Raw genomic sequence first — 21,602 nt, 5'->3', positions numbered from 1 at the left:
CAGTAGTACTGGTAGAGCAGCACTGGTACAGTAGTACTGGTAGAGCAGCACTGGTACAGTAGTACTGGTAGAGTAGTACTGGTACAGTAGTACTGGTAGAGCAACACTGGTAGAGCAGCACTGGTACAGTAGTACTGGTAGAGCAGCACTGGTAGAGCAGCACTGGTACAGTAGTACTGGTAGAGCAGCACTGGTACAGTAGTACTGGTAGAGTAGTACTGGTACAGTAGTACTGGTAGAGCAGCACTGGTACAGTAGTACTGGTAGAGCAGCACTGGTAGAGCAGCACTGGTAGAGCAGCACTGGTACAGTAGTACTGGTAGAGCAGCACTGGTAGAGCAGCACTGGTACAGTAGTACTGGTAGAGTAGTACTGGTACAGTAGTACTGGTAGAGCAGCACTGGTAGAGCAGCACTGGTACAGTAGTACTGGTAGAGCAGCACTGGTACAGTAGTACTGGTAGAGCAGCACTGGTAGAGCAGCACTGGTAGAGCAGCACTGGTAGAGCAGTATGATCTTGTCGATGGTGCTACAGGCTCACTGAGAAGGACTCTTGACTCTGTTGCTCCTCTAAAAAAGAAGTTAGTAAAACAAAGGAGGTTCGCTCCGTGGTGTAAACCTCAAACCCACAAATTAAAGCAAACATCACGAAAACTTGAAAGAACACGGCGTTCCACCATTTTGGAAGAATCTCGGTTAGTCTGGCGAGACAGTCTTAAGACATAAGAAGGCGTCCGTGATGCCAGAGCAGCTTATCACTCATCATTAACGGAGAAAATAAGAACAAGCCCAGGTTCCTCCTCAGAGTAGTACTGACTTCATGAACTTCTTCAATGATAAGATTATAACTATTAGAGAGAACATTAATAATGTACTGCTCTCAACCAAATATATATCAGCAGTAAACCCTGATACAGATCTAGATGCTTTACTCCCATCGACCTTCACCAATTGACTTCAACAACTTCTACGTCTAAACCTTCTGCCGGTCTCTGAGACCTTGTCCCCACTCGGCTGCTTGAAGAAGTGCTGCCGTTAGTCAGCAGGTCTTTACTAGATGTGATCAACCCGTCTGCACTAACAGGCCCGCTCTCCATCCAGAGGTGTTGGCTAACTACAGACCTTCACTTCCTCTCTAAGATCCCTGAGACAGCCGTCACAAATCAGTTGTGTGACTTTCTACAAAACAATAGTTTATTTGAGGATTTAGCAGCACAGAGACAGCTGGTGACCTTCTCATGGATCAGACAAAGGACTCGTCTCTGTGCTGGTCTTCTTAGACCTCAGTGCTGCGTTCAACACCATTGACCATCACATCCTGTTTCACACTAGAACATTGTATTAACATCAAAGGAACCGCACTGAGCTGGTTTAAGTCCTATTCATCAGCTCGATCTCAGTTTGTAAATGATGAAGCGTTAGTCACAGAGTTCCACAAGGTTCTGTGCTTGGACCTGTTCACCTTATATCTGCTTCCTTTAGGCAATATTATCAGAAAACACTCCTCAAACTGTCGTTGTTATGCAGATGATACTCAATTATATCCATCGATCAAGATGAAACCAACCAGCTCACTAAACTTCAAGCATTAAGGACATAAAAACCTGATGAGCTGCAACTTCCTCATGTTAAACTCAGACAAAATGATTCTATTCGTCCCAGAACACCTCCGACATCAGTGACCTCATGATAGAGTTTCTCTAGATGTTGTTGCTCTGCATCCAGCAGCACCGTAAAGAATCTGTTCCCTTTGATCAGGATTTGTCCTTTAACTCTCAGATAAAACCCTTCTTCACCTACAACACATGCTGTCTCAAAGCCATGCAGAGACATGAGTTCATGCTTTAGTTACCTCCAGACTAGATTACTGTGACTCCTTATTATCAGGCTGCTCTAATAAATCTCTGAAATCTCTCCGGTTGATCCAGAACGCTGCAGCTCGTGTACCAACAAGAACTAAGAAAAGAGATCATGTTACTGCTGGATCAGCTTCTCTGCACCGGCTCCCTGTAACATCTAGAAGATCATTTAAAACCCTTTTACTCACCTACAAAGCCCTGATTGATCAGACGCCATCATATCTTAAAGAGCTCATAGAACCATATTATCCTACTAGAGAGCTGCGCTCCCTGAATTCAGGGTTACTTGTGGTTCCATCCTCCTCCTCTTATCCGGGTCGGGTCGCGGTGCAGCAGTCCAGCAGGCTGACTGACCCAGACTTCCCTGGCAACATGTTCCAGCTCATTCTGGGGGGTCCCGAGGCCAGCTGGGAGAGATAATCCCTCCAGCTGTTCTGGGTCTTCACCGGGGTCTCCTACCGGTTAGACCAGAAAACCTCCAGAGGGAGGAGTCCAGGAGGCTGAACCACCTCAGACAGACAGAGAGAGAGAGAGACAGACAGACAGAGAGAGAGAGAGAGAGAGAGAGAGAGAGAGAGAGAGACAGAGAGAGAGAGAGACAGACAGACAGAGAGAGAGAGAGAGAGAGAGAGAGAGAGAGACAGACAGTCTTAAAGTTATTAAATGACGTCTTCTCGAGATAAAGACGTCACACTGTAGTAATGTTGCTCTATGACGTCAGAAGATCAGTTTCACTGTGTTGCTGCTGCGCACACCCGGAAGAAGAGGCGATGAGGCGCGAGCCTATTTTTCTGAATTATTCTGAGATCAAACTCATGTGTGTTCTTATATTTTGAAAACTTCTCCCCGGATGTTTTTATTTCGCTGTTTCCGGTTAGTTGTTTCCGGTCAGCTGTCAGTGAAGTTGTCAACATGTCGCAGAAAACCGGGTTTAACCGGGTTTAACCGGGCTTAACCGGGTTTAACCGGACAGTCGGTTTTGGCGGAAGAATGGACACGTTCAGTAAGCTGGGCAGCATGCTGCTGCACGCGCTAGAGACGGTGAGTTAGCAGCTAGTTAACGTTAGCTCACCTAGCCTCTGTTAGCTCACCTAGCCTCTGTTAGCTCACCTAGCCTCTGTTAGCTCACCTAGCCTCTGTTAGCTCACCTAGCATCTGTCCACGTTGTAAAAGTTATTATTCATAATTATTACTTCTGACTGACGTCACTACACAGGATTCAAATCTTCACAACTTTATGCAGATTTCATCTGTCTCTCTACCTGTCTCTCTCTCTACCTGTCTCTCTCTCTACCTGTCTGTCTCTCTACCTGTCTGTCTCTCTCTACCTGTCTCTCTCTCTACCTGTCTGTCTCTCTACCTGTCTGTCTCTCTCTACCTGTCTCTCTCTCTACCTGTCTGTCTCTCTACCTGTCTGTCTCTCTCTACCTGTCTCTCTCTCTACCTGTCTCTCTCTCTACCTGTCTGTCTCTCTACCTGTCTCTCTCTCTACCTGTCTCTCTCTCTACCTGTCTGTCTCTCTCTACCTGTCTCTCTCTCTACCTGTCTCTCTCTCTACCTGTCTCTCTCTCTGTCTGTCTCTCTCTCTGTCTGTCTCTCTCTACCTGTCTCTCTCTCTACCTGTCTGTCTCTCTACCTGTCTCTCTCTCTACCTGTCTGTCTCTCTCTACCTGTCTCTCTCTCTACCTGTCTCTCTCTCTACCTGTCTCTCTCTCTACCTGTCTGTCTCTCTACCTGTCTGTCTCTCTACCTGTCTCTCTCTCTACCTGTCTGTCTCTCTCTACCTGTCTGTCTCTCTACCTGTCTCTCTCTCTACCTGTCTGTCTCTCTCTCTACCTGTCTCTCTCTCTACCTGTCTGTCTCTCTACCTCTCTGTCTCTCTCTACCTGTCTGTCTCTCTACCTGTCTCTCTCTCTACCTGTCTGTCTCTCTACCTGTCTCTCTCTCTACCTGTCTGTCTCTCTCTACCTGTCTCTCTCTCTACCTGTCTGTCTCTCTCTACCTGTCTGTCTCTCTACCTGTCTGTCTCTCTACCTGTCTCTCTCTCTACCTGTCTGTCTCTCTACCTGTCTGTCTCTCTACCTGTCTGTCTCTCAGAGGGAGCCTACAGTGGACCTGCTGGAGTCCTTTGTGGATCATTGGAAATCAATCACTAACTATTACATAGAGACAACAGGTGAGGTTTCACCTGAGACACAGTTACCTGTTCACACCTGATCAGCCAATCAGATTCACCCTGTGTGTGTGTGTGTGTGTGTGTGTGTGTGTGTGTGTGTGTGTGTGTGTGTGTGTGTGTGTGTGTGTGTGTGTGTGTGTGTGTGTGTGTGTGTGTGTGTGTGTGTGTGTGTGTAGATGACAGTCGTCCTGTCAGACAGACAGACATCCCCTGGTGTCTCAGACAGATGTTGGACATCCTGGTGTACGAAGAGAAGCAACAGGTAACACACTTGACAGTGACAAGTACTCAGACTGTAGTACTTGTACTGTATTGATCTTCAGGTGTATTGATCTTCGGGTGTATTGATCTTCAGGTGTATTGATCTTCAGGTGTATTGATCTTGTATTGATCTTCGGGTGTATTGATCTTCAGGTGTATTGATCTTCAGGTGTATTGATCTTCAGGTGTATTGATCTTCAGGTGTATTGATCTTCAGGTGGAGCACACAGGACCTTGTCTGGAGTATCTGCTGGAACACAAACTGTTGGAGACTCTGTGCACTCTGGGGAAAGCTCAGGTAACAATAGATCAATATAACTATTACTAATAATAGTTAATAAGATAATAATAATTCATACAAAATAAATAATTCCTCCTCCTCCTCCTCCTCTTCCTCAGTACCCCCCCGGTATGGTCCAGCAGGTCTTCCTGTTCTTCTCTAAGTTCTTGTCTCAAATCCAGAAGCCTTTGTTACAGCTGGTTAACGTCTACAGACCTGTGCAGGTAAACTGTTACACCTGGTGTGGGGGGGAGGAGTCATGTGACCTAACAAACTGCTCTAATTCACTGATGCACAGTAACCTCATGATGATGTCACTGTTGTAATCCGCTTTGGATAAAAGCTAAATGACTGTAATGTAATGACATCACCTCTGTTCCGCCCCCAGAAGCTGATTGGTCTGTGTGCACTTCCTGGTTCCCAGACTGAGAAGGAGGAAGCTCAGTTCTTATTGGTTCTCTGCTCCAGAGTCAAACAGGACCCGCCCACTCTCAGATACGTCTTACAGGTAACGACCACAGCGCCCTCGTCACTAATGAGTCATGAATAATAATAATGTGGTGATGATCAATAAAACACTTATTGATCTGATCACATTTAAATCTCCAGATTCTGGATCAACCAGCAGCCAGGATATCAGCTTCTGACCAATCACAGCCCGGCACACAGCCGTCCAATCACAGGACGGAGCCGCCGCCGCCGCCCTCCGGCCAAACAGAGTCCGGCCTGCTGTCGGCTCTGCTGCAGCTCACCAGGAGTCCGGTCAGTTCACTACGAGGTCACGAGGTCACGAGGTCAATGAGGTCACGATCAATCAGTTCAGTTTAGATCAAAGAGACGTCAACGTAGATCCTCATCAGTCATCATGCTGTTGTGTCTCCACAGAGGGCCCCGGTGTGTGTGAAGGCTAACGGTGGTGTTGTTGTTGTTGTTGTTGTTGTTGTTGTGTCTCCACAGAGGGCCCCGGTGTGTCTGAAGGCTAACGGTGTTGTTGTTGTTGTTGTTGTTGTTGTTGTTGTTGTTGTGTCTCCACAGAGGGCCCCGGTGTGTCTGAAGGCTAACGGTGGTGTTGTTGTTGTTGTTGTTGTTGTTGTTGTGTCTCCACAGAGGGCCCCGGTGTGTCTGAAGGCTAACGGTGTTGTTGTTGTTGTTGTTGTTGTTGTTGTTGTTGTGTCTCCACAGAGGGCTCCGGTGTGTCTGAAGGCTAACAGTGGTGTTGTTGTTGTTGTTGTTGTTGTGTCTCCACAGAGGGCCCCGGTGTGTCTGAAGGCTAACGGTGGTGTTGTTGTTGTTGTTGTTGTGTCTCCACAGAGGGCCCCGGTGTGTCTGAAGGCTAACGGTGGTGTTGTTGTTGTTGTTGTTGTGTCTCCACAGAGGGCTCCGGTGTGTCTGAAGGCTAACGGTGGTGTTGTTGTTGTTGTTGTTGTTGTGTCTCCACAGAGGGCCCCGGTGTGTCTGAAGGCCTATCACAGCCTCCTGCTGCTTTCTGCTCTCCAGTCTGAATCTTCGGGGGAGATTCTGTCCGAGCGTACCCAGCTGGGAGAGCTGCTGGCTGGGAGGCTGCTGGAGCTTTACTCCCTGCTGCCTCTGGAGAGTCTGGACCCTGGAGAGGTGCAGAGCTGGCCTCATACACCATGGAGGTACACACTGAATACACACTGTACACACTGAATACACACTGAATACACACTGAATACACACTGAATACACACTATGTACACACTGAATACACACTATGTACACACTGAATACACACTATGTACACACTGAATACACACTGAATACACACTGTACACACTGAATACACACTGAATACACACTGAATACACACTGTACACACTGAATACACACTATGTACACACTGAATACACACTGAATACACACTGAATACACACTGAATACACACTATGTACACACTGAATACACACTATGTACACACTATGTACACACTAAATACACACTATGTACACACTGAATACACTCTGAATACACACTATGTACACACTGAATACACACTATGTACACACTGAATACACACTATGTACACACTATGTACACACTAAATACACACTATGTACACACTGAATACACTCTGAATACACACTATACACACTGAATACACTCTGAATACACACTATGTACACACTGAATACACACTGAATACACACTGAATACACACTGAATACACACTATGTACACACTGAATACACACTATGTACACACTATGTACACACTAAATACACACTATGTACACACTGAATACACTCTGAATACACACTATGTACACACTGAATACACTCTGAATACACACTATGTACACACTGAATACACACTATGTACACACTGAATACACACTATGTACACACTAAATACACACTATGTACACACTGAATACACTCTGAATACACACTATGTACACACTGAATACACTCTGAATACACACTATGTACACACTGAATACACACTATGTACACACTAAATACACACTGAATACACACTATGTACACACTTAATACACACTGAATACACACTGAATACACACTATGTACACACTGAATACACTCTGAATACACACTATGTACACACTGAATACACTCTGAATACACACTATGTACACACTGAATACACACTGAATACACACTATGTACACACTGAATACACACTGAATACACACTATGTACACACTGAATACACACTATGTACACACTGAATACACACTATGTACACACTGAATACACACTGAATACACACTGTACACACTGTACACACTGAATACACACTGAATACACACTGAATACACACTGTACACACTGAATACACACTATGTACACACTGAATACACACTGAATACACACTGAATACACACTGAATACACACTATGTACACACTGAATACACACTATGTACACACTATGTACACACTAAATACACACTATGTACACACTGAATACACTCTGAATACACACTATGTACACACTGAATACACACTATGTACACACTGAATACACACTATGTACACACTATGTACACACTAAATACACACTATGTACACACTGAATACACTCTGAATACACACTATACACACTGAATACACTCTGAATACACACTATGTACACACTGAATACACACTGAATACACACTGAATACACACTGAATACACACTATGTACACACTGAATACACACTATGTACACACTATGTACACACTAAATACACACTATGTACACACTGAATACACTCTGAATACACACTATGTACACACTGAATACACTCTGAATACACACTATGTACACACTGAATACACACTATGTACACACTGAATACACACTATGTACACACTAAATACACACTGTACACACTGAATACACTCTGAATACACACTATGTACACACTGAATACACTCTGAATACACACTATGTACACACTGAATACACACTATGTACACAATAAATACACACTGAATACACAATATGTACACACTTAATACACACTGAATACACACTGAATACACACTGAATACACACTATGTACACACTGAATACACTCTGAATACACACTATGTACACACTGAATACACACTATGTACACACTAAATACACACTGAATACACACTAAGTACACACTGAATACACACTGAATACACACTGAATACACACTGAATACACACTGAATACACACTGAATACACACTATGTACACACTGAATACACACTGAATACACACTATGTACACACTGAATACACACTGAATACACACTGAATACACACTGAATACACACTATGTACACACTGAATACACACTATGTACACACTGAATACACACTGAATACACACTGAATACACACTATGTACACACTGAATACACACTGAATACACACTGAATACACACTATGTACACACTGACTACACACTGAATACACACTGAATACACACTATGTACACACTGAATACACACTATGTACACACTGAATACACACTGAATACACACTGAATACACACTATGTACACACTGAATACACACTGAATACACTCTGAATACACACTATGTACACTCTGAATACACACTGAATACACACTATGTACACACTGAATACACTCTGAATACACACTATGTACACACTGAATACACACTGAATACACACTATGTACACACTGAATACACACTGAATACACACTATGTACACACTGAATACACACTATGTACACACTGAATACACACTGAATACACACTATGTACACACTGAATACACACTATGTACACACTAAATACACACTATGTACACACTGAATACACACTGAATACACACTCTGAATACACACTATGTACACACTGAATACACACTGAATACACACTCTGAATACACACTATGTACACACTAAATACACACTGAATACACACTCTGAATACACTGAATACACACTTAATACACACTGAATACACACTATGTACACACTGAATACACACTGAATACACACTATGTACACACTGAATACACACTATGTACACACTAAATACACACTGAATACACACTCTGAATACACACTATGTACACACTAAATACACACTGAATACACACTGAATACACACAAGTTTTAATATTAGTAGTAGCAGTAATAAAAGCGAGTACTTCTGTGTACTGATGACAGTAGTACTGCGTCCTTTATCAGGTAACTTCACTTCTTACCTGGTACATCACCATGGTAACCATGGTAACTGATGCTGGAGATGTCTCACCGACCAATCAGAGCTCAGAGAAGATAATATGAGCGAGTTGAATTTGGGCTCTTTGTGTTCTCAGCTCTCAGTCCTCTGATCACATGACCAGCTTCTTCTCCTGGCTGGACTTCCTGGATCAGCTGATGAGGGAAGCACCTCAGGTACACACACACACACACACACACACACACACACAATGTGCATCAGTATACATCTCAAAGTGTTTGTGCGATGTGTGTCACACTGTGTGTGTGTGTGTGTGTGTGTGTGTGTGTGTGTTAGCAGGTGTTAGCAGTGAAGCTAGCTCAGTGTGTTCATCGGTTTTGGTTGGTTGACGTTCTTCAGCCTCAGCTGCTACAAACGTAAGTTATACTACAGTACTACACGTTATACTACCGTACAACACGTTAACTCTGTGTACCGACTGTACAGTTATACTACAGTTCAGGTGTGAACAGGTGGTCCAGGTGTGTGTCTGTGGTCCAGGTGTGAACAGGTGGTTCAGGTGTGTGTCTGTGGTTCAGGTGTGTGTCTGTGGTTCAGGTGTGTGTCTGTGGTCCAGGTGTGAACAGGTGGTTCAGGTGTGTGTCTGTGGTTCAGGTGTGTGTCTGTGGTTCAGGTGTGTGTCTGTGGTTCAGGTGTGAACAGGTGGTTCAGGTGTGTGTCTGTGGTTCAGGTGTGAACAGGTGGTTCAGGTGTGTGTCTGTGGTCCAGGTGTGAACAGGTGGTTCAGGTGTGTGTCTGTGGTCCAGGTGTGTGTCTGTGGTCCAGGTGTGAACAGGTGGTTCAGGTGTGTGTCTGTGGTTCAGGTGTGAACAGGTGGTTCAGGTGTGTGTCTGTGGTTCAGGTGTGTGTCTGTGGTCCAGGTGTGAACAGGTGGTTCAGGTGTGTGTCTGTGGTTCAGGTGTGAACAGGTGGTTCAGGTGTGTGTCTGTGGTTCAGGTGTGTGTCTGTGGTCCAGGTGTGAACAGGTGGTTCAGGTGTGTGTCTGTGGTTCAGGTGTGAACAGGTGGTTCAGGTGTGTGTCTGTGGTCCAGGTGTGAACAGGTGGTCCTGGTCTCCACCTCCGTCCTCTGTGCTGCTGTCAGACTGGTTCAGTCCTCGTCTCTGATGGATCAGCTGGTTCACTTCCTGCTGAGGACTCAGACTCTGACTCAGCTGCTGCTGCAGCGATGCGACCACATCTCTGACCAGGTGAGTCCAGCTCCAGGACAAGGACATATATATAAATATATATAAATATATATAAATACACACGGTATATATTTATATCTGACGGTCCACAGATCAGCCTGGCATCTCTGTCTCTGGTGGACGAGTTACTACAGAAGCCTCACAGGGACATTCTGGACGTGCTGGTGTTGAGTTTCCTACAGAGTCGTAGTTACCTGTCTCCACCTGCTGCAGGACAGGACGACAGGTACGCCGAGAGCCCCGAGGACAGCGAGGACAGCGAGGACAGCGAGTGAGTCCAACGCACTGTGACATCACAGCAGGACGTCTGAAAAACCTCCAACAGCTGATTATGAAATGGAATAAACATATCAATCTGTGTGTGTGTGTGTGTGTGTGTGTGTGTGTGTGTGTGTGTGTGTGTGTGTGTGTGTGTGTCCAGTGGTCTGGATGAGGACCCGTTCTTCTCTGACAGCTTGTTGTCAGACAGTCAGCTGCTCCTCCATCCTCCTCCTCCTCCTCCATCTCCTCCTCCTCTCTCCTCCGGTCCTCCTCCTCCCTCTGGTCTGGGATCAGCTGCTGATGTTGTCAACAGGTAACACATACTCACGTCTGATTGGCTACGGATAACTTCCTGTTAAAGAACAATGTGAACGGAGCAACGTCAGAGGAGATGAAACAACATAAACGTGTGTGTGTGTGTGTGTGTGTGTGTGTGTGTGTGTGTGTGTGTGTGTGTGTGTGTGTGTGTGTGTGTGTGTGTGTGTGTGTGTGTGTGTGTGTGTGTGTGTGTGTGTGTGTGTGTGTGTGTGTGTGTGTGTGTGTAGTTTCCTGTGTTTAGTTCCGGTTCAGGTTCGATCCTCTCAGCTGCTGCAGGAAGGAGGATACGAGTCGTACGTCCACGATGCTCACACACAGGTCAGAGGACACACACACACACACACACACTGTAGCGTGAGTGGGTCCTGCCCCGGGGAAAGCGTGGCAGGCTAGCAGCTAACTCAGTCAGTAATCCGTCTCCTCAGTGAGGAAGAGGAGAATCCTCCTGATGTTGTAGAGCAGGAATCTACAGGAGCGTGTAACCGATGAGATGTTTGCTGAGAACGACAGCTGGTCGTCCAGGGTCACAACCAGGTTCCTCGCAGTCCACGTTGGCGTCACCACGGTCTCGTCCATGGTGATGGACGGGTCTTGGTGCGGGCAGCCCTTCACCGGGAGGAACAGTAGCTCGGTTTGGTACAGGTTCAGCTTCAGGTGGTGTGTCGTCATCCACTTCAAGATGTCAGCCAAGCACACAGCGATGCGTACCTCCACTTGAGTGTCACCGGAGGAAATGACAAGACCAGCTGGGTGTCATCAGCATCACAATGGGAGGAGAAGTCATGTGAGCGAATAACAGAACCAGAGATGTTGTGTAGAGCGAGAAGAGAAGGGGGCCCAGGACTGAACCTCGTGGAACCCCCGTAGTCAGCATGCGTGGTTCCGACACGGCCCCCCTCCATGTCACCGTGTAGGATCCACCTGTCAGGTAGGATGCAAACAGGGAGAGAGCAGAGCCTGAGACGCCATCCCCTCGAGGGTGGAGAGGAGGATCTGGTGGACAGGTCCAGGAGAACCAGGACAGAGGAGAGAGAGTTAGCTCTTCCAGGGGGAAGCGACTCCGTCACCTTAAGGAGGGCTGTCTCAGTCCAGTGACCCACCTTGAACCTGGACTGGTGGGGGTCCAAGAGGCTGTTCTGATGGAGATAGGAAGACAGTTGGTTAAAGACGTTCAAGTGTTTTGGATAGAAAGGGTTGAAGAGAAACCGGTCTGAAGTTCTTGACGTCAGAGGGATCAAGTGATGGTTTCTTCAGAAGGGGGGCGACTCTGGCAGTCTGGAAAGCCGTGGAAAAGCATCCTGAGACGAGAGATGTGTTGATGAGGTGGGTGAGGAAAGGAAGGAGTTCAGTCGCAATAGACTGAAGAAGAGGGGAGGGATCGGATCAAGAGAGCACGTGGTGGGACGGTTAGATGTTACAAGGTTGAGGACCTCGTTAGGAGAGAGGGGAGCCAGATAGGGTGAGATGGGGCATGAAGAGGGGAGGGAGAGCTGAGGGGGTAGAGAGGGAGAGGGGAGCTGAGAGGAGGATCTGATGTCGTTTACTTTCTTGTCAAAGAAGTTGGCAAAATCATCAGGGAGAAGGGAGGAAGTAGGAGGAGGGGGTTGGAGGAGTGAAGAGAACGTTTTTTAGGATTGGAAGCAGAAGTTAGGATTTTAGAGCGGAAGAAAGCAGCTTTAGCAGCAGATAGAGAGGAGGAGAACGTGGAAAGAAGAGATAGAAAGTTAAGAAGTTTTGCCTTTTCTCCATTTACGCTCAGCCTCTCTGAGGCTCCGTCTGTCAGCAGCACTGAGGCCCACAGACATGGGGGGGGGGGGGGGGGGTTGGCCGTGCAGGCCTGGAGGTGAAGGGACAGAGGACGTCCAACGAAGAAGAAAGGATGCTGAGGAGATCAGCAGCAGCATCAGGGGATAGCAGAGAAGGATTCAAGGAGAGCAGAGGTAACAGAAGAGGAAAGATCAGCGGGAGAGGGAGTGAAGATGACTACGGGTAGAGACCATGTGGGTAGGTGGAGGAAGTAAGGGAGGAGGAGAGGAGAGGGAGTAGGACATGAAGTAGTGCTCAGAGAGCTGGAGGGGAGTGACGGAGAGGTTGGCAGTAGAACAGTGTCTAGTGAAGATGAGATCCAGCTGGTTGCCTTGTGGGTAGGAGGAGAAGAGGAGTGGTAAAGGTCAAAGGAGGAGAGGAAGGAGAGAAGAGGTTCACTTATGAGTCTGGATGTTGAAGTCACTGAGCAGGATGAGTGCGGAGCCGTCGTCATGGAAGTGAGAGACTAATGTGTGGAGCTCCTCCAGGAACTCACCAAGAGGCCTGGTGGGCGACACACAACAGCACCGGAGAGCTGGACCGGATGATGAGCAGCCAGTTCCACCGCCTCACCTCACAGCTCTGTGAGAGAAAGAGTTCACGTCTCACAGAGCTGCTGGTGTGGTGGAGGTTCTGGTGTGATCCAGGTCTCAGTTAGAGCAAGAAGGTTGAGGGAGAGCAAGGAAGCGTAGCCGAGATGAACTCAGCAGTGGTTCAGGACAGCTGTCTACTGGTTGCTCATTGTCTGCCAGGAGTGCAAGCCACGTTCCTGGCACTTTGCAGAGCAATTGACTCGGTGAAACCCAAAGCACACCTCCTCACACAGACAGGAACTGCACAAGTATTCACACTGAAGCAGCCGAGGTACAGCTAATAACAACATGTAAAAGCAAGAACAACATACTTCGTCTATTCTAGGTGAGGCAGTAGTTCAGTGTCCCTCCAGAAGCAAAATGCACACACTCATGTTAACTGGTTAGTCCTCACAGAGATAGCTGTTTCTGATGCTCCTCCTCCTTCGTCAGGTTACAGAGTGTCGGTCTCTCTCTCTGTCGTGGGATTGGCCGCTCAGTCTCCCCCCCCCCTCCTCAGGTGAGGTGAAGGAGTTCTTTGAAGGTCACCTGCTGAAAGTGCTGTTCGACCGACTGGGACGCGTCCTGGAGCAGGTAGATACCCACCTGTCTGTCTGATGTCACTGTCCTGTGTGAGGATGACTCACCTGTACACCTGTCTGTCCTGTGTGAGGATGACTCACCTGTACACATGTCTGTCCTGTGTGAGGATGACTCACCTGTACACATGTTTGTCCTGTGTGACGATGACTCACCTGTACACATGTCTGTCCTGTGTGAGGATGACTCACCTGTACACCTGTCTGTCCTGTGTGAGGATGACTCACCTGTACACATGTCTGTCCTGTGTGAGGATGACTCACCTGTACACATGTTTGTCCTGTGTGAGGATGACTCACCTGTACACATGTCTGTCCTGTGTGAGGATGACTCACCTGTACACCTGTCTGTCCTGTGTGAGGATGACTCACCTGTACACCTGTCTGTCCTGTGTGAGGATGACTCACCTGTACACATGTCTGTCCTGTGTGAGGATGACTCACCTGTACACATGTTTGTCCTGTGTGAGGATGACTCACCTGTACACCTGTTTGTCCTGTGTGAGGATGACTCACCTGTACACATGTTTGTCCTGTGTGAGGATGACTCACCTGTACACATGTCTGTCCTGTGTGAGGATGACTCACCTGTACACCTGTCTGTCCTGTGTGAGGATGACTCACCTGTACACATGTTTGTCCTGTGTGAGGATGACTCACCTGTACACATGTTTGTCCTGTGTGACGATGACTCACCTGTACACCTGTCACAGGTGTGTTATTGGGGATCTTGTGTGATTTCAGCCGTACGAGTTGAACCTGAAACTGACTGCAGTTCTGTCCAGACTGTCGTCCTTCAACCACCTGCTGCTGCACGAATACCTGCTCAACCCCTACATACACCTGTCTTACTGCTCCAGGTCGCTGTTCTCTGTCCTCATCAGGGTAAGACGCACAGACAGACATACACCTGTCTCACTGCTCCAGGTCGGTGCAGCTGACTTTTAAACTTTGAAATATGATCTACATTAAGATTGAATTGACTCACCTGTCTTTTTTACCTGTCTGTCTGCCTGTCTGCCTGTCTGCCTGTGTCTCAGTTGATGGGAGAGTTGATGCAGAGAATCCAGCAGATTCCCAACCTGACAGACAGACTGTTGAACACCAGGAGAGACCTGCTCGGACTGAACCACAACACTGGGTAACTACCGGTCTGTCTGCCTGAGTTTACTGAACTTACCTGTAATTACCTGTGTTTACTGAACTTACCTGAGTTTACTGTACTTACCTGTGTTTACTGAACTTACCTGTGTTTACTGAACTTACCTGTGTTTACTGTAATTACCTGAGTTTACTGAACTTACCTGTGTTTACTGTACTTACCTGTGTTTACTGTACTTACCTGTGTTTACTGAACTTACCTGTGTTTACCTGAGTTTACTGAACTTACCTGAGTTTACTGTACTTACCTGTGTTTACTGTACTTACCTGTGTTTACTGAACTTACCTGTGTTTACCTGTGTTTACTGAACTTACCTGTGTTTACCTGTGTTTACTGAACTTACCTGTGTTTACCTGAGTTTACTGAACTTACCTGTGTTTACTGTACTTACCTGTGTTTACCTGAGTTTACTGAACTTACCTGTAATTACCTGTGTTTACTGAACTTACCTGAGTTTACTGTACTTACCTGTAATTACCTGTGTTTACTAAACTTACCTGTAATTACCTGTGTTTACTGATCTTACCTGTAATTACCTGTGTTTACTGAACTTACCTGTGTTTACCGTACTTACCTGTGTTTACCTGAGTTTACTGAACTTACCTGTGTTTACCGTACTTACCTGTAATTACCTGTGTTTACTGAACTTACCTGTAATTACCTGTGTTTACTGAACTTACCTGTAATTACCTGTGTTTACTGAACTTACCTGTGTTTACCGTACTTACCTGTGTTTACTGAACTTACCTGAGTTTACTGAACTTACCTGTAATTACCTGTGTTTACTGAACTTACCTGTAATTACCTGTGTTTACTGAACTTACCTGTGTTTACCGTACTTACCTGTGTTTACCTGAGTTTACTGAACTTACCTGTAATTACCTGTGTTTACTGAACTTACCTGTAATTACCTGTGTTTACTGAACTTACCTGTAATTACCTGTGTTTACTGAACTTACCTGTAATTACCTGTGTTTACTGAACTTACCTGAGCTCACCTGTGGATTTATCCTCAGACTGGAGCACTTGACGCTGCTGAGAGGACTCGTCGTCCTCGAGGAGTTCTGTAAGGAGCTCGCCGCCATTGCCTTTGTCAAACTACCCTTGGACCGGCAGTGACGCACCTGGACCGGCAGTGATCTTCTACCTGAGGACAGGTACACCTGTATGTACTGGAACAGAGAACTCTGCTGATCCACCTGGACTAAAGATGTGAACCTATTGGAAGCCTTAATCACTTGTCTCACATCACCCTGATTTTACATTCTGATGTCACTGTGACGTCATAGTGACATCACTGTGACATCACAACCTGCACACAAACAGCAGTTTTAGTAATTTATTATAGTTTTAATATTCTTCCATCAGTTTGTCTTTGATCTGATTGATAGAGGATCAATAAAGTCCTCCTCCTGGTCGTCTGTCTCTCTCTGTCTTTGTTGACATCAAAGTAAAAAAGAAAACAATGTGAACAAACATTATGATTATTAATAATAAATAACATACATATATATGTGTATGTGTATATATATATATATATATATATATATATATGTCATATATATGTATAGTTAGTTTAAAAACGTTTCTTGATGTTTGATCAATGGATCACAGGAAGCTGAAGTGATCCATCATGTGATGAAAGACTCAGGTGTAATGGTGGTCTCTGATACCCTGAAGTACAGCGTCGGTGTATTTTACTGTGTACTTGTACAATACCTGAGTCTGGTTAAAGGTTTTATTGAGACCTTCAGTCCTCGACCTGCAGACTAGACTCATCTCTGTGAGCAGTTCTGTGTATTTACTGTGTACTGTATGTAGGAGGGGATCCTTCTCCTCCTCCTCCTCCTCCTCTTCCTCCTCTTCCTCTTCCTCTTCCTCTTCCTCCTCCTCCTCCTCCAGAGCTCCTGATAACCGGAAGTAATATTAATCTAAATATATGAATCCAAAGAGAAAAGAAACATAATTATTATTCTCTTAAAAATAATAATAATACTATGTATGAATATAAAGGAGAATAAAGACATGATTGTGTCAGACTGATTATTTTGGGATTTATTTAGAATTTCAATATCAGGACGATCCCAGACTTTTATTGTGAAGGTCCGTACCGGATGCACGAGTTCCTCCCTGCAGCGGAGGAGAGAAGGAGAGGAGGAGAGCTGAAGGTCACATCTGGAGCATCTTCTTCATCATCATCGATACAGCGTTCTGATCATCGATCAACGGCTGCACGAGGACAGCGGCATGACGTGAGACCGGTAGACCGGAGCGACAGACGGATCGGCTGCTGCGTCTCTGCTGCCTGCCTGTCTGTCTGACTGATTCTCCTGCAGCTTCTCCTCCGTCTCTCTCTCTCTCTTTCCACCTGTCTGTCTCTCCGCGGCCATGGGTAACCGTGGGATGGAGGACCTCATCCCGCTGGTGAATAAGCTCCAGGACGCCTTCTCGTCCATCGGGCAGAACTCGAGCCTCGACCTCCCGCAGATCGCTGTGGTTGGCGGGCAGAGCGCGGGGAAGAGCTCGGTGCTGGAGAACTTCGTGGGGAAGTGAGTCTGTCTGTCTGTCTGTATGTGTGTGTGTGTGTGTGTGTGTGTGTGTGTGTGTGTGTGTGTGTGTGTGTGTGTGTCTGTATGTGTGTGTGTGTGTGTGTGTGTGTGTGTGTGTGTCTGTATGTGTGTGTGTGTGTGTGTGTGTGTGTGTGTGTGTGTGTGTGTGTGTGTCTGTATGTGTGTGTGTGTGTGTGTGTGTGTGTGTGTGTGTGTCTGTATGTGTGTGTGTGTGTGTGTGTGTGTGTGTGTGTGTCTGTATGTGTGTGTGTGTGTGTGTGTGTGTGTGTGTGTGTGTGTGTGTGTCTGTATGTGTGTGTGTGTGTGTGTCTGTGTGTGTGTGAGTCTGTCTGTCTGTGTGTGTGTCTGAAGGAGCCGCCCAGCTGACTGAAGGCCACTGACCGCTGAATAAATCAACTGCTACAGGAAATGGTTCAAAATATAGAATACAGCTATATAATATAATATATATATATAATATTATTATATATATATATATATAATAATATAATATATTATAACATTAGATTGTATCATATATCATCTGAAACATATTTAGTGTCTCAGCTTCACATATTTAAAATCACTTCCTTACATTTGAACTTAAATATATATATATATATATATATATATATATATATATATTTACTTCTGTGACGTCTTATTCAGTGTTTGATTGTTTCACACCTGAGATCAGCTCAGGTGACATCACAGTGATGTCACCTGGTTCAGCTCTAAAGATGGTAGAAGTTCTTTCTCTCCTGGTGACGAGAACATAGAACAGAGTGCCGTCTGCATAATGACGTCATATATAATGTTTAGGATAAAGTGTAAATGTTTGTTGATGTGGAGGGTTTTATGTCGTTCTGTAGCAGTGGAGCTCATCATGGATTAACAGAGAAAACAGAGCTAACAGAGATAACAGGTACTCTGTTCACTACCTGTTCAGGTACTCTGTTCTCTACCTGTTCAGGTACTCTGTTCTCTACCTGTTCAGGTACTCTGTTCTCTACCTGTTCAGGTACTCTGTTCTCTACCTGTTCAGGTACTCTGTTCTCTACCTGTTCAGGTACTCTGTTCACTACCTGTTTAGGTACTCTGTTCACTACCTGTTCAGGTACTCTGTTCTCTACCTGCTCAGGTACTCTGTTCTCTACCTGTTCAGGTACTCTGTTCTCTACCTGTTCAGGTACTCTGTTCACTACCTGTTCAGGTACTCTGTTCTCTACCTGCTCAGGTACTCTGTTCTCTACCTGCTCAGGTACTCTGTTCTCTACCTGTTCAGGTACTCTGTTCACTACCTGTTCAGGTACTCTGTTCTCTACCTGCTCAGGTACTCTGTTCACTACCTGTTTAGGTACTCTGTTCACTACCTGTTCAGGTACTCTGTTCTCTACCTGCTCAGGTACTCTGTTCACTACCTGTTTAGGTACTCTGTTCACTACCTGCTCAGGTACTCTGTTCACTACCTGCTCAGGTACTCTGTTCTCTACCTGTTCAGGTACTCTGTTCACTACCTGTTCAGGTACTCTGTTCTCTACCTGTTCAGGTACTCTGTTCACTACCTGCTCAGGTACTCTGTTCTCTACCTGCTCAGGTACTCTGTTCACTACCTGTTCAGGTACTCTGTTCACTACCTGTTCAGGTACTCTGTTCTCTACCTGCTCAGGTACTCTGTTCTCTACCTGTTCAGGTACTCTGTTCTCTACCTGTTCAGGTACTCTGTTCTCTACCTGTTCAGGTACTCTGTTCTCTACCTGTTCAGGTACTCTGTACTCTAAGATAATATGTGTCATGGAATAACCTCCTCCTCCTCCTCTTCCTCCCTCAGAGACTTCCTCCCTCGTGGTTCAGGTATTGTGACTCGTCGTCCTCTGGTGCTGCAGCTCATCAACTGTCCAACAGGTGAGATGGTTTCCTGTCATCAGGGTTACACTGCGAACATGAACCTGATCATGTGACTGATCATGTGACTGATCATGTGATGTGTATTTATCAGAATATGCAGAGTTCCTTCACTGTAAAGGGAAGAAGTTCATTGACTTTGATGAAGTTCGTCAGGAGATCGAAGCTGAAACGGATCGAATCACCGGACAGAACAAAGGAATCAGTCCGGTACCCATCAACCTCAGGGTGTACTCTCCTAATGGTAACACAGTATTATTACACGTTAATACACACTAATAATACAACTAATACACACTAATACACACACATGTACCCATCAACCTCAGGGTGTACTCCCCCAATGGTAACACACTAATAATACACAGTAATACCTGACTCTGTCCTCCGTCCTCAGTCCTCAACCTGACTCTGTCCTTGTGTCCTCAGTCCTGAACCTGACCCTGGTGGATCTTCCTGGAATGACTAAAGTCCCTGTTGGGGATCAACCGGCAGACATTGAGAACCAGATCAGAGAGATGTTGATGCAGTTTGTGACCAAAGACAACTGTCTCCTATTGGCTGTTTCTCCTGCCAACTCTGACCTCGCTAACTCTGACGCTCTGAAGATCGCTAAGGAGGTGGACCCCCAAGGTCAGTCCTCCTCTAAACCTCACCCCCTGGACCCCTCACCTCCTCAACCCCTTAACCCCTCACCTCCGTCTTCTGCACCTCCTACACTTTCAACATGTTATACCTCTGATCACAGATATAATTCTGAGCAGGCCTACCAGGTCCAGGTCTAGGGGCCCAAAGCCTCAGTGGGCCCCTAGACCTGGACCTGGACCTGGACCTGGACAGTGCCATTCCCAGCGTCCCTCACACGTCCGTCCATGCTTGTGATCTGTTGGTGGGTTTAAATTAAGAACTTGTGTGTTCAGGTCTGAGGACCATCGGTGTAATCACCAAACTGGACCTTATGGACGAAGGGACGGACGCCAGAGACATCCTGGAGAACAAGCTGCTTCCACTACGCAGAGGTGAGAAGTACGGTTTTAAACCAGCATCCCGAAAAAGACCCTAAAGATATTTAAACCAACAAGAAAGACTTTGTGAAGAAACACATTGGAAAAGAAGCATTCAACATGCAGGTAACAGGTCCCAGGTGTCCTCACAGAGACAATGATACACTCTGATCTCAGGTTATAATAATACACTCTGATCTCAGGTTACAATGATACACTCTGATCTCAGGTTACAATGATACACTCTGATCTCAGGTTACAATAATACACTCTGATCTCAGGTTACAATGATACACTCTGATCTCAGGTTATAATAATACACTCTGATCTCAGGTTACAATGATACACTCTGATCTCAGGTTATAATAATACACTCTGATCTCAGGTTACAATGATACACTCTGATCTCAGGTTATAATAATACACTCTGATCTCAGGTTACAATGATACACTCTGATCTCAGGTTACAATAATACACTCTGATCTCAGGTTATAATAATACACTCTGATCTCAGGTTACAATGATACACTCTGATCTCAGGTTATAATAATACACTCTGATCTCAGGTTACAATAATACACTCTGATCTCAAATTACAATAATACACTCTGAACTCAGGTTACAATAATACACTCTGAACTCAGGTTACAATAATACACTCTGATCTCAAATTACAATAATACACTCTGAACTCAGGTTACAATAATACACTCTGAACTCAGGTTACAATAACACACTCTGATCTCAGGTTACAATAATACACTCTGATCTCAGGTTATAATAATACACTCTGATCTCAGGTTACAATGATACACTCTGATCTCAGGTTATAATGATACACTCTGATCTCAGGTTATAATAATACACTCTGATCTCAGGTTACAATGATACACTCTGATCTCAGGTTACAATGATACACTCTGATCTCAGGTTACAATAATA

At 45.6% G+C, this 21,602-nt stretch overlaps 2 protein-coding genes across 8 annotated transcripts in view; both read left to right on the top strand.

Annotated features, from left to right (window-relative positions):
- Nucleotides 1–2,629: 2,629 nt before the first annotated feature.
- LOC306697133 (FHF complex subunit HOOK-interacting protein 2B-like) lies at nt 2,630–16,618 on the top strand. Of its 6 annotated transcripts, none has more exons than XM_079160890.1 (18): nt 2,630–2,900; nt 3,957–4,035; nt 4,212–4,297; nt 4,514–4,594; nt 4,696–4,800; nt 4,965–5,084; nt 5,186–5,338; nt 6,017–6,216; nt 9,372–9,450; nt 9,575–9,651; nt 10,327–10,483; nt 10,576–10,754; nt 10,905–11,057; nt 11,290–11,380; nt 13,894–14,034; nt 14,784–14,924; nt 15,080–15,180; nt 16,218–16,618. In XM_079160890.1, exons 1-18 carry the CDS (start codon nt 2,850–2,852, stop codon nt 16,318–16,320), a joined length of 2,097 nt encoding a protein of 698 aa, XP_079017016.1. In that variant the 5' UTR covers nt 2,630–2,849; the 3' UTR covers nt 16,321–16,618. The 6 variants fall into 6 exon arrangements, with proteins under 6 accessions (XP_079017016.1, XP_079017015.1, XP_079017012.1 ...); XM_079160889.1 differs by having other exon boundaries at nt 9,572–9,651; nt 14,784–14,966; XM_079160886.1 differs by having other exon boundaries at nt 5,534–6,216; nt 14,784–14,966.
- A 971-nt stretch (nt 16,619–17,589) lies between these two features.
- Nucleotides 17,590–21,602, top strand: part of LOC306697759 (dynamin-1) — a gene marked incomplete at both ends in the record, with an annotated part of 23,311 nt that continues 19,298 nt past the window's right edge. For both annotated transcript variants that reach the window (XM_079161791.1, XM_079161792.1), the window contains 5 exons: nt 17,590–17,750; nt 19,582–19,655; nt 19,750–19,899; nt 20,085–20,288; nt 20,576–20,674. In XM_079161791.1, the coding sequence (XP_079017917.1) occupies nt 17,590–17,750; nt 19,582–19,655; nt 19,750–19,899; nt 20,085–20,288; nt 20,576–20,674 (688 nt within the window). The remainder of the gene's footprint in view (nt 17,751–19,581; nt 19,656–19,749; nt 19,900–20,084; nt 20,289–20,575; nt 20,675–21,602) is intronic.

The sequence above is a fragment of the Pholis gunnellus genome (assembly GCF_910591455.1).
Source record: "Pholis gunnellus genome assembly, chromosome: 6".
NCBI classification, from domain to species: Eukaryota; Metazoa; Chordata; class Actinopteri; order Perciformes; family Pholidae; genus Pholis; species Pholis gunnellus.
This window is presented reverse-complemented; position numbering and strand designations above follow the sequence as displayed.